This window comes from Sinocyclocheilus anshuiensis, unplaced genomic scaffold (assembly GCF_001515605.1).
Source record: "Sinocyclocheilus anshuiensis isolate Anshui unplaced genomic scaffold, SAMN03320099.WGS_v1.1 scaffold673, whole genome shotgun sequence".
NCBI lineage: Eukaryota > Metazoa > Chordata > Actinopteri > Cypriniformes > Cyprinidae > Sinocyclocheilus > Sinocyclocheilus anshuiensis.
In genome coordinates, this window is record NW_015539862.1 from 12,217 (window position 1) to 24,432 (window position 12,216).

At 36.7% G+C, this 12,216-nt stretch overlaps 1 protein-coding gene across 1 annotated transcript in view; it reads left to right on the plus strand.

Annotated features, from left to right (window-relative positions):
- The window catches only part of LOC107684934 (protein wntless homolog), a gene marked incomplete at its 5' end in the record, with an annotated part of 39,285 nt that overhangs the window by 11,777 nt on the left and 15,292 nt on the right, over window positions 1-12,216 (plus strand). Inside the window, 9 exons of the mRNA XM_016481321.1 lie at window positions 3,022-3,146; window positions 3,469-3,630; window positions 3,980-4,116; window positions 7,952-8,120; window positions 8,316-8,413; window positions 8,535-8,598; window positions 8,891-9,034; window positions 10,543-10,626; window positions 10,737-10,890. Of these exons, the coding sequence (XP_016336807.1) occupies window positions 3,022-3,146; window positions 3,469-3,630; window positions 3,980-4,116; window positions 7,952-8,120; window positions 8,316-8,413; window positions 8,535-8,598; window positions 8,891-9,034; window positions 10,543-10,626; window positions 10,737-10,890 (1,137 nt within the window). The remainder of the gene's footprint in view (window positions 1-3,021; window positions 3,147-3,468; window positions 3,631-3,979; window positions 4,117-7,951; window positions 8,121-8,315; window positions 8,414-8,534; window positions 8,599-8,890; window positions 9,035-10,542; window positions 10,627-10,736; window positions 10,891-12,216) is intronic.

Sequence of the window (12,216 nt, forward strand, 5' to 3'; positions counted from 1 at the left end):
TTTGTAAAGAAGAATGTCGGAGGATTTCGATATAAGCCAAGAGGAGACTGGTTTTCCTTTGCTAAAGTAAGAAAACTTTGCTTCCTTTGCTCCTGTTAACAAATGTTGGTTTTTACGAGACTCACTGGCGCATGCGCAGCGCTGACCTCAGAGGTCATTCCCCCGGAACTGCTTCCCTTTACAACAGTGAGCGCAAGCTACATTAAAGTGATTATTATGTTTTGAATATGGATATTTTTCTTACAAAAACACATCGATTCGCTACAATTTGTTCACCCCCCGGAGCCATGTGAGACACTTTTTTTTTATTTTTTTTTATGGATGGGTGCATTTTATTTCACTTCTTTTGGACGGATGCATGCAACACCCGCTGACTGCCATGAAACAGCTTGGAGGATCAAAGACAATTTTTAATATAACTCCGACTGGATTCGTTTGAAAGAAGAAAGTCATATACACCTAGGATGACTTGAGGGTGAGTAATTTATGGGCTAATTTTCATTTTTGGGTGAACTAACCCTTTAAGCTAGCTAAACGGAAATATAATGGAAATTTGGATTGCAGGTAAAGCCATTGTTATATTCTATAATAATATACATTTATAATATAAAGTAATTATGTTTTATAATTGAATCAGCTAGATTAAATTAATTTAAATTTATGCTCATTTGTGCTTATTTTTATGACCTTTTCCTTTTGAAAAGCAAAAGAGAAAAAAAATCACCTTTATGAAAATCTAAAACAGTGTAATTCTGCTCACAAGACGTGTATAGAATCCCTGTATACCTGCGTTTTTACTTTGCTGAAAGTTCAGGCTGTTCTAATGAATCACATGACCATCACCAGGATCACCAGCCCCTCCGCTTCATTTTCAGTGGAGTGCCGTTGGTTCTCTCTTCCTCGTCTCTCTGGCCCAAGCAGCACAGTTTGGCCAGTCTCCAGCAATAACACAGCTGTTGAAATGGCTTAGTCGCCGGGGTGATGTGCGCTGCGCCCGGGCGGAATGTTTGTGTGTGCTAAGCTGACATTCAAAGCGCATTGGCACAGGCGCTCGTAGGTGGGGGCCACTGCAGACACAGTGGAGGAGAGAGGATTGGGCTAATAATGTCTGCTGCTCTCTCCTTCTCTGTTCCTCCTGCCCCTCCCCCCATAAAGCTCAGCTCTCCATCTGCAGGAATTCTCTTTAGTGCTCTCCAGCTTGTTTCATAACACAACAAGGATCTCTTTAGAGAAGTGAAGTGGAACTCAAAAGACTTTGCAGTGTGATCTAAACCACCGGCCCCTTTCCCAGCTACCTTCTGCTTTCCCAAAGCTCAGGAGTATCACACCACATGACTGTGTATATATATATATGTATATGTATATATACATACATACATACATACATACATGCTGATGTGTTAAAAAAACGGGTGTGTGTGAGGTTATGATTGACTCGAATAGGGTGTCCATAGATAAAATGACTCCCAGGTTACCTTGAGCTACTTTTCGCCACACTGTGATGGCAAAAGTGTTATTCATGAGAATGGTATGGGATGTCATGAATCTGTCATTTCACATGCCTGTGTTTGGCCATGTCCATAAAAGTCCAATATTGTTCTTCAGTCAGTATGCGTTCATTTAATGCCCCAGATGTCAAGGTTTTGAAGAGATAAGAGTTCACTCAAAAATGACCTGCAATGATAATTTACTCACCCTTGTGTTGTTGCAAGCCTATGCATTTTTTTTCCTGTGGAACACAAAAGGTGATTATTTATAATTTTTTTTTTTTAAAGTGTTGTCAAAATTCAAATTTCAGGAAAAAGTGAAACAGTATGACTTGTGCATTTTATTCTAAGACGTCATATGATAATGATTGTGCGAGTGATAGACTGAAATTAGCTTGTTATTCACTGAGAATCATGTTCTTTGTAGTCTGATCATTTCAATGAATCGATTTGATCTACTTCACACAACCAGTCAGTATGATTTGTTCACAAATCAGGGGGTGGATTCACAGAGATCTTCATAAAGTTCAGAAATTTCTTGATGAATTCTAAGTTCGTAAGAATGTTTCTATGTACAGTTCACTTAAAAAAAAATAAAAAAAAAGGATGGGCTTCAGTGTTATCGTAGATTGTATGGCGGTTCTAGCTGAAGACTTGCTGATCAACTTAAAGGTTGTCTTTTTTTGTGCTGCCTGCAGATTACCGTAATAATTATAACAAGTGCATACTATTTTCATGGGCCATGTATTTTACATAGTTATTTCTGTTTTACCTTTGGGGATTTAAAGGGGTCATATTATATCTTTTACACTTTCAACTTTTAGTACATAATGTTGCTGTTTGTGCATGAACAAGTTCTACAAAGTTACAAAGTCCACTCCAGAGGGAGTTATTCTCTATATCAGTAAGTGCTTTTTCTAAACTCCCTCAAATGCCTTGATTATAGTCCCGAAAATATCCCGAATTTAAATAATTACCACCCAAGGCATGCCCAAGGGGGGCGAGGCCTGGTTGAGTTGCATCGTCATTTCCAAGAGGTGCTGTTTCACAGATCTAATATACTGATACACATGCAGTTTCTTCCCAACTGTTTACGTTCACAGACAAAATGCATTGCAGTCATTTCCCAAAATATAATTTGTGTAGAAATATAAAGTCTGTACACAGGAATGAACTTGCAATGAACTTGTGAGCTCTATAAAAAATAACTTCTCATGCTACATGTAGCTGGCATCTTTGTTTGGATCGTGATGAAGTCCAAATGGCTACAAGCTATTTTGTAAGGCCATTTCAGCCTGTAATGGAGCAAAAACATAGTTTATGTACTTTTTCATTCTTTATTAAAAAAAAAAAAGATCAGAACAAAATCGGCAATCAGGATTCATAAGGTAATTTACGAAGTTTTAAAAGAAGATAAGCAGTTAAGATAAGAAGAAAATAGCAGTTATTATAATGCAGCAAATGTTACTGGTTATTGTGCATAATCTTTCTGATGTATCGGACTGAAATATGTGTGTTCTTTGTTGGTGTGTAGAAGATGGATCTTTGGTCACCATGGATGTTGGTCTGGCCTACAGAGACAGCACCCTGAGTGAGTGGACTGAGATGGCCCATTCAACAGAGCATCGCAAACTGAGTTGCAATTTCACTGCAACCAAGGTAAACACACTAGTTACTTCTGACCCATAACAAATCCAAAAATACCCTAAGGCCATTTTACAAGGTAGGGTAGAGACCTTCAGTATGCCTAAACACGATATTGGGAACGAGTGCATTGTACAGTGAATAGCTCAGTATTCTAGAGGTCTTCAACCCTGCTCCCGGGGACCCACTGTCCTGCAGAGTTTAGCTCCAACCCTACTTGAAAAAACACAAGCAGGTGTGCTGAAGCAGGTTGGAAATAATCTTTGCAGGACAGTGGGTCCCCAGGAGCAGGGTTGTTTTCTTTGAAAATGTTAAATGAAACTTTTTTTATTGTCAGACTTATGAGAACGAGGGGCGCTACTATGAATGTGACCTGTTGCCCTTTATGGAGGTTGGCAGTGTGGCCCATAAGTACTATCTTCTGAACATCCGACTACCTGTCAATGAACGCAAAAAAGTCAACATCGGGATTGGAGAAATCAAAGACATCCGTCTGGTGGTGAGTCTTCAGACAATACAGAATGTGTGCTGTGACTTTGATAAATACAGTCATAGGATTTATGTTTACTCAGAGTTATGCAAGCAGTTTTGTTTGAGCTTTGTTTGCATGGGAGGATTTTGGCCTAGTCTCGACTTGTTATAATTGGCACACACTTCTGGACAGGGCAATGGTTATACAAATGTCAGTGGACTGAAGATATCTGGATTACATCACCTCTTAATCTTCACTTTTGTTTGGCTTACTCCTCTTATTTGGCTCTCAGCAAACAACCATACCCATCAGTTAAGTGCTCTTTATGTGTTTCTTGTGATGTCACTGTAATCCCCCTCTCAATGTAACTTTCCAGAGCATTCATCAAAATGGTGGCTTCACCAAGGTTTGGTTTGCCATGAAGACGTTCCTTACTCCCAGCGTCCTCATTATCATGATCTGGTACTGGAGAAGAATCACACAGATGACTAGGCCACCTGTTCTCCTGGAAAAGTAAGACTATTGTGCTTCTGTCACTTCCTTAACTTGTCTACTAGATCAAGGCCACATTCACAAAGCAGCAGAAAATGGTTGCCAGTCCTGTATTGGAGTCGTTAATACAGTTACGTTCAGACACAGTTTAGTTATTTATGGGATTGTCAACTGTATTCTATAACCAAACTCGCATCAGTAAACTTTCAGGACTCAGAACTGTATTTTAGGTGAAGCCCTGCTGTGTGAACGGAACCATACTAGACAACTAGTTGTCTGTCACTTCTAGTATGTTGCAGATTTGCATGTTTCGGTTTATGGTTTCTGTAACTTACAAAAAAGCAGATATGAGCTGCGTGTCATCTGAAATTTTAGATCCAGTCACTATCCTCCACCAGAGCTACTCCTGTCAGTTTTGTGGTCTGTGCGCGTCTCAAATGCTCCGCTCTTTGCTGAGCTATAAATCTGCCGTTGGTTAATTAAATTTAATTAAATTGAGCCTCAGTTGAACTTTTGTTGTGTCAAATGTGATAAGAATTTGCAGTTTTGGACATCGCCATATTTTAAAATTTACTTTAGTCACTGTTGCTATGATTACAGATAATAGTCGCCAGTAGAATACGGGCTTGACTTCAGTTGCACGTTTATACAGAGCCTCTGTTGTAAGCTGTTGTGTGAATAGGACATTTTGAGAATCACACCTGTATGTAAATCCAATTGTCATTCCAACTGACAGTGTGAATGTAGCCCAATGTAGTCATTTGTTTCTGGTGTAATTGGTTTACTGGTCAATAGAATGAAGAAATGTAGGATAATTTAGATCCTCACACTGTTGTGACCATAGGAAACATTATTTTAATAAAATTTTCTTGCAAGGGGGTTGCCAGGGTGTTGCTATTTGGTTGGGCTATTTGGGCGGTGCTATTTGGTTGAAAGAAAGGGCTTATAAGAAAGAGGGTTTATGAGTTGTTTTTACAGCACTGCAGTGTGGTTGCTTGGGTGTTCTGGGTTGATAGCTAGGTGCTTGCTTACTGGTCCAAGTCAATGTGATATTCTGGTCTCTAAATATTGCTCAGGACCCTCCTTCAGTTTATATCTATGGGATAGTCTATGGGACAGTGTGTCTTTGGGTGAAAATCATAAATCTGAATACAATATTAGATAATTAATTTTGTCTGCAGCACGCAGAAATGTTGCATGCCAAATAATTGCAAAAATGACAGAAAAGTTTTTTCTGAGAATGGAGTAAGTAATAGTGATGTTTGCCTTAAACACGGAAATTGATTTAAACACTTTAATTTTGATGAAGGAATCAAAATGGTGAAACATGTTTTTATTATCTTAATTTTTTACATTCAATTATGTAGTAGACTCCCTTATGCAAAGCAACCTAAATTGCATTTAAAGGGGTCATATGATGCGATTTAAATTTTTCCTTTCTCTTTGGAGCTTTTTTGTTGTGAAAGCAAAACTACTTTGTTTGGCCTTCCAAAAGAGGACACGACTAGAAATCAGTGGTTAAGTTGTATTTACAACACTGTTCCAGAAAAGTTTAACCCAAATATTCAGATGTGTCCAGCGCATTTTATGGAGGACTGTTTCGTGATCCTGGTAGAGTAGACTACAATGCCGGCTGTTCTGACTCACAGACTGTAAGTACGTTTTTTTATATTTAAAGAATTTGCCCAAAAAACTCACATTTGAATCGTCAGAGGCAGTGTAGAGTAGCACTTGTTGTTTGTCATTTCTCCGATCACAAATGCAGACATGGTTTTATGTTACGCTCCGGCCGGACAGGGCATCACAATATGGTAAGGGGCATAACATTTCCGTCACACGCTTGAGGTATTCGGCCAATCACAACACACTGGATAGCTGGCCAATCAGAGCACACTTCGCTTTTCAGACCGATGAGCTTTGAAAAATCTACGCGTTTCAGAAAGGCGGGGCATAGAGGAGAAACAATAATGTACAGTATGTGGCAAATAATGTGTTTTTTGAACCTTAAACCGCATAAACGCATTTCATTACACCAAATACACAAAATAATGTTATTTTTAGCAGCATCATATGACCCCTTTAAGCTGTGCATTTTATCAGTTCATTTGTTCATGCATTCCCTAAGAATCGAACCCATGATCTTGTTGTTGCTAGCGCCATGCTCAACAGTTTGAGCTACAGGAAAGTATTTACAAATCAATTTCTCAATACAAAATATATTGCATTGTGAATAGTGTTTGATATGACACTTTCAGTCAGATGGCCTAGATCTGATATTAATGAAATTTTGTATTTCCTGATGAAAAAAGTTAAATCTTTTTCATAATTTCATTTCTTTTACATTTTCATTTCTTTTAATCGCATGCACCAACCATCCATCTCTCACACACACTGCCTTTGCACTAGTGGTCCCAGAAGACCGGAAGCTCTCAAGCAGTTGTACTTTGTGCATCTAGCAGGCAGGAGAATTATTTTTTCATGTTGTAAAAGCTTTTCCATAGCATGCATTTTTTACTAGCGTGTCAAGATGGGAACTGGAATCCTTTTTTACATTTCTGAGGGAGCTAAGAAATGTGTGACATGGGCTCCTGCTGGCTTTCTTATTATTGGAACGATGCCAGAATGCTGCTTCATGCCAGTGGAACTGGCAGAGATGCTGTGAGTGTGTGAGTTACAAATGTCACTAGGGAACAGCTTATTTCAGTTGACGTCATGGATGTGTGCTATCTTGCATTCTTGCTCTTCACAGCTAGCTTTTTGTGCACTTGTGCGTTTAAGAGGAAGCTAAAAAGTTTTTTTTTTCTTTAATTCTTTTAGTTCTTGAGTCAATGACATGATTCTCATTTATTTTTGTCCAGAATTGTTTTTTTAATACTTTTTAATACATAAATGCACTTCATACGTACAATGACTTAAATACATTGCATGTAGTAATTAAAATTGGGAAATATCAGACAAACCTGAAGGCTGGAGTAATAGATGCTAAAAAAAAAATCTGCTATCACATGATCCTTCAGAAATCATTATAATATGCTGATTTGGTGCTCAAGAAACATTTCTTATGTTGAAAATTGTTGTGCTGCTTAATATTTTTGTGAAAACCTTGATGCCTTTGTTTCAGGATTCTTTAAATAAAAAGTTAAAAAGAGCAGCATTTATTTGAAATGGAAATCTTATGAGACAAAGTAAAAGTCTTAGATGTCACTTTTGACCAATTTAATGTATCCCTGCTGAAAAGAGTATTCATTTCTTTCTTTCTTTAAAAAAAAAAAAAATAAAATCATTGACCCCAAACTTAAAGTACCTGGAAAATGCATCTAAAAACTATTAATTTAACCTTTTCTTGAAAATGCTATTAAACCACATTAAGCCAACATGAATACAGTGACTATATTGTGAACTTATGTGTGTTCTAAACTACTGTTTTAAAATAATTTTTCTTTTCTTTATTATGGACTCTCTTGTAATTTCATATTGGAATTTTACTTTTTGGTTGCTGAAAAGCTGCTTTGTTCACATTGCCAGCAAACAAATGCACCTTCGTACCCTCACCAGAGTTGAACTCATGGAACATTCCTGGCATTCCAACACAATATGGTCTCTTTCTGCCCTGATTGGGCAAGCTGGAATGTGATTCATGTGTTTGAAGTCACATTCTACACCCCATCTCAGTCTCACCAAATTTGCTTGTCCTAGCATGCTTGCTGTTGAACACAAGAAAAAGTTAAAGCCAACATAAAGAGTCAAATTGGACTTTTTTTTTTTATGTTTTGGTTTTATCTTCTCTATATACGTTGGTTAAAAAAAAACTATATTTGCTGGTATATTGATAATGATAAGCTTTGTGTTCTTTCAGGATTATCTTTGCTTTGGGAATCTCCATGACCTTCATCAATATCCCAGTTGAATGGTTCTCAGTGGGTTTCAACTGGACCTGGATGCTGCTGTTTGGTGACATACGTCAGGGCATCTTCTACGCCATGCTGCTTTCTTTCTGGATCATCTTCTGTGGAGAACATCTCATGGTAAGGGCCACTTTCCTGTTTGTCCAAACAATGGAATACTGGTGTTTAGAAACTGTTTGTTTGGTGCAGAACTACTTTGCAGTTTTATGTTAGACTAATCTAACTTTTAGTAAAAAGGGCTACTAAATTGATTGCCATACTTAAAATTTAACATGTTTTATTACTATAATGCATTTTTTTTTTTTTTCTCTCAAGGACCAGACTGAGAGAAACCATTTTTCTGTGTACTGGAAGCAGGTTGGATCCATTGTCTTTGGCTCCTTCTGCCTATTCGTTTTTGATATGTGTGAAAGGTGAGCCAATGTTGAACTCCCCGCATTCTTGGCATGAAGTAACTTTAGTTTCCATCTAACTTGAGTTCTTTAGTCCTTAGTACTTCTTAATAAAAATACATTTGATTTATTTCCTTCATAGAGGAGTACAGCTGAAGAACCCTTTCTACAGTATCTGGGCATCAGATGTTGGGACAGAGCTAGCTGTATCATTTTGACAGTGTGGGATGTTGGTACAGATGTTTCTCAATTGAAGGTCTTCAGGATGGCGACTGATGGTCAAATTCCTGCTCCGTTCAATCATGTATGATAGTCGTGAATTTTTCTTATGTGCCACATACTGTATGTTCAGACCTAACATGTACTAAAGGCTTCTAGCGTAAATAATGATCCACACAAAGATATCTCAGTCATGCTTTTGCTGATATCTATACTTCTGTGGTATAGTGTAGTCGTATGCTTTGTGTTAAGTTATCACTTTAACTGAGATTGGTGCAGATGGCCTTCATCATTGTAGCAGGGATCTGCGCATGTCTCTACTTCCTGTTCCTGTGCTTCATGGTGTTCCAAGTGTTCAGAAACATCAGTGGGAAAAGGTCATCCTTACCTGCTATGACAAAGGCTCGTCGACTGCACTATGAGGTAATGTGTAACCAGTGTTGGGAAGGTTACTTTGGAAATGTAATAGGTTACAGATTACAAGTTACCCTACTTAAAATGTAATAAGTAGTGTAACTTTTAAATTACTTTATTAAAGTAATGTAACTGATTACATTTGATTACTTTTTGATTACTTTTCTAAATTCAACTGTGAATCATTTTCAAACATGTAAACCAGGCAGGGTTAAACTTGCAATATGTGCTCAACACTGATAACTGTCAGACTTTCGAAATCCTTCATCACTTGAATTAAGATTATAATATTTTTATTTTAAAGGAGACATTGGATGCAAAATATCTTCATTTGCATATAAATGTATCTTAGCAGTGTGTGGACACAACCACCCTACAATGATAAAAATTCACTCCTTTTTTTTTTTATCCCCCAAAAACCTAAAGAGTCTCAATTATAAAACCATTTTGATTTTGGAGTGAATACCAGCACTCTCTTCCACCTTCATTTTTCTTAAGTAACTGTAACTGATTACAATTACTTTTATTTTGTAATTAAATTACGTAATTCCGTTACATGTAACTAGTTACTCCCCAACACTGTGTGTAACCTAGATAATGTTAGCATATGTATGACTAATGAGCTTTCTGAAAACCCAAAAGACGTTTGTACAAACAAGTTTAGAAATGAGCTAAAAAAAGGTAGTTTATGATCATAAACAGACTGCTGGTGATAATAATAGTTAGATGCATTTAAATACACTACCATTCAAACATTTGTGGTTGGTATATTTTTTTTTTCTTTTTTTTGTTTCGTTATGCTTACCAAGGCATTTTCAAATATATTTACAATTTAAAATAACGGTTTCCTATTTTAATACATTTTACAAAGTAATTTATTCATGAATTTTCAGCAGACATTACTCCAATCTTTTTAGTGTGCCAAGTAGTTTAGTTTCAATTAAACTCTTTGGACTCCATTTTACTATAATCTCGAATTTAGTTTGAAATACAAATTGGTTGTTTGTCCATTTCTAATTATTATTATGCTGACACTGGATTAAACTGTTTACTTTATATTTTACTCATTCAAACTGTGTTTGTATTGTCTGTATGTCAGGAGATCCAAGTACCTGAGGTTCTTACAGCCTTATAGTGCTGATTTGGTGCTCAAGTAAACATTTGGTATTAGTGTTGAAAACAGTTGTGCTGCATAATATTTTTGTGGAGACCATGATACACTTTTTTTTTTTTCAGGATTCTTTGAATGGTACGTTCATAAAAACAGCATTTATAAATGTTACAGTTTTAATGTTTTTACTGTCACTTTTTATCAATTTAATGTGTCCTTACTGGTTAAAAGTATAAATTACTTTATAAAAAAAAAAAAAGTACAACATTTTGAACGGTATTTTGTATTCAGCTTTATTTAATGTCAGTTAAGAACAATAGTTCTGTGTTTTAAGTTCAATGTGTTTAATTTGACCAGTTTCCATTTATAACCTATAATAACTTTATATTATAAAAATTTCATGTAGGGCCTCATCTTCCGCTTCAAGTTCCTGATGTTGGTCACACTAGCATGTGCTGCAATGACTGTCATCTTCTTCATCATTAGCCAGGTATAGATTAGTTGTCAGCTAAATCAGTTTCTTCATGATATGTCATTGTAGTTTGTAGATTGATTCATTCATATGGTTTTCAGTGTTGTGTATGTATTGTGTGTTAACAGGTGAATGAGGGTCACTGGCACTGGGGTGGCTACACGGTTCAGGTGAACAGTGCCTTCTTCACTGGAATCTATGGCATGTGGAACCTCTATGTGTTTGCCCTCATGTTTCTCTATGCCCCATCTCACAAGCGTTATGGAGACGAGCAATCAAGCGGTGAGACTCCTAGACAGTAAACCTGCATTCTGACAGCTTGAATAATATCTACTTTATAACTCTGAGGGCAAAACGTCTACGCAGACATGCTGCATATCATAGATCATTAAGAATTATAAGCCTTTATCAACCAACATCGAGGATGGTCCAGCTCAGTGGCGTAGCCAGAATTTTATTTTTGGGCAGGCCTGGGCAAAAGTGAGTGGGCACTAGGCTAACTAACGGACGGAGTCCAGTGGCTTAGCGCAAATCAGCGACCCCCAAAGAGTTATGCGGTGAACCTCTTAATCTCAGTCGATTCACTAGAAAATGAAAGTAAAAACTGATGGCGCTTTCGGTATTTGACGCTGTATTAACGGCGCATATTCTCTCAGAGACGACAAGAGACGAATCTACTTCATATGCTGATAATGGTAGCTTATATAGCTAAATGTTTTCATTTGCTCCCTTAATATTTCTCTTGTGGCCCGAACATAGGCTAGTGGGAAAAATAAAAAAAGAAACGTAGTTAAACCCGTTTTTTTTTTTTTTTCTTTTTAAAAAAGTCAGTGCTTGAAATAAAGCTTTTTCATTGATGATTGCAGTGTTAATAATTTTAATTATAAGCCTGTAATTCATTGTATAATAAACCTGTTTTGAAAGACCTTTTTAAAAACATTTTCAATGAGTAAGCTAGCCTAATCTTTATTATCCCTGCAGCGCATCAGTTATGCGGTGATGCGCTATGAAATTATTGCGGGGCAAATTAATTGTATAGCCTAATATTAGCTTAATAATAAAAGTAACTTAATAATATTAATAGGCCTAATAGGCTAATAAGAAGAATGTAACAGGCCTATGTTAATTAAAAATGCCAAATTAGATATAACTAATGTGCATAAAATTATTTTATTTAGAAATGTCGTGTTTGCGATTTTTAAAAAAAATTTGTTAATTCGTTATTTAAAATAATAGGCCTACAAATTAGGAAACAGGTGCAGTTAATCGCCGGGTCAGTCACAAAAATTATATTAAAAAAAAGAAATAAATAGTGAGGATGACTGGCAACAGCTGGTCTTAAATTTTTTTTCAATGTTAATTCGTTATTTAAATTAATAAGACTACAAATTAGGAAACGGGTGCAGTTAATCGCCGGCGTCAGTCACAAAAATTATATAAAAAAATTAAAAAATAAATGGTGAGGACGACTGGTAACAGCTGGTCTTAAATTCTTTAGACACCGCACACCAAATGACTTTGAACACCGGCTGAAAACACTGACTGAGCTCAAATGACATTCATAATCGGCCTGACAGTGGTGTTTCCCGGCTTCACATAATGAAACGG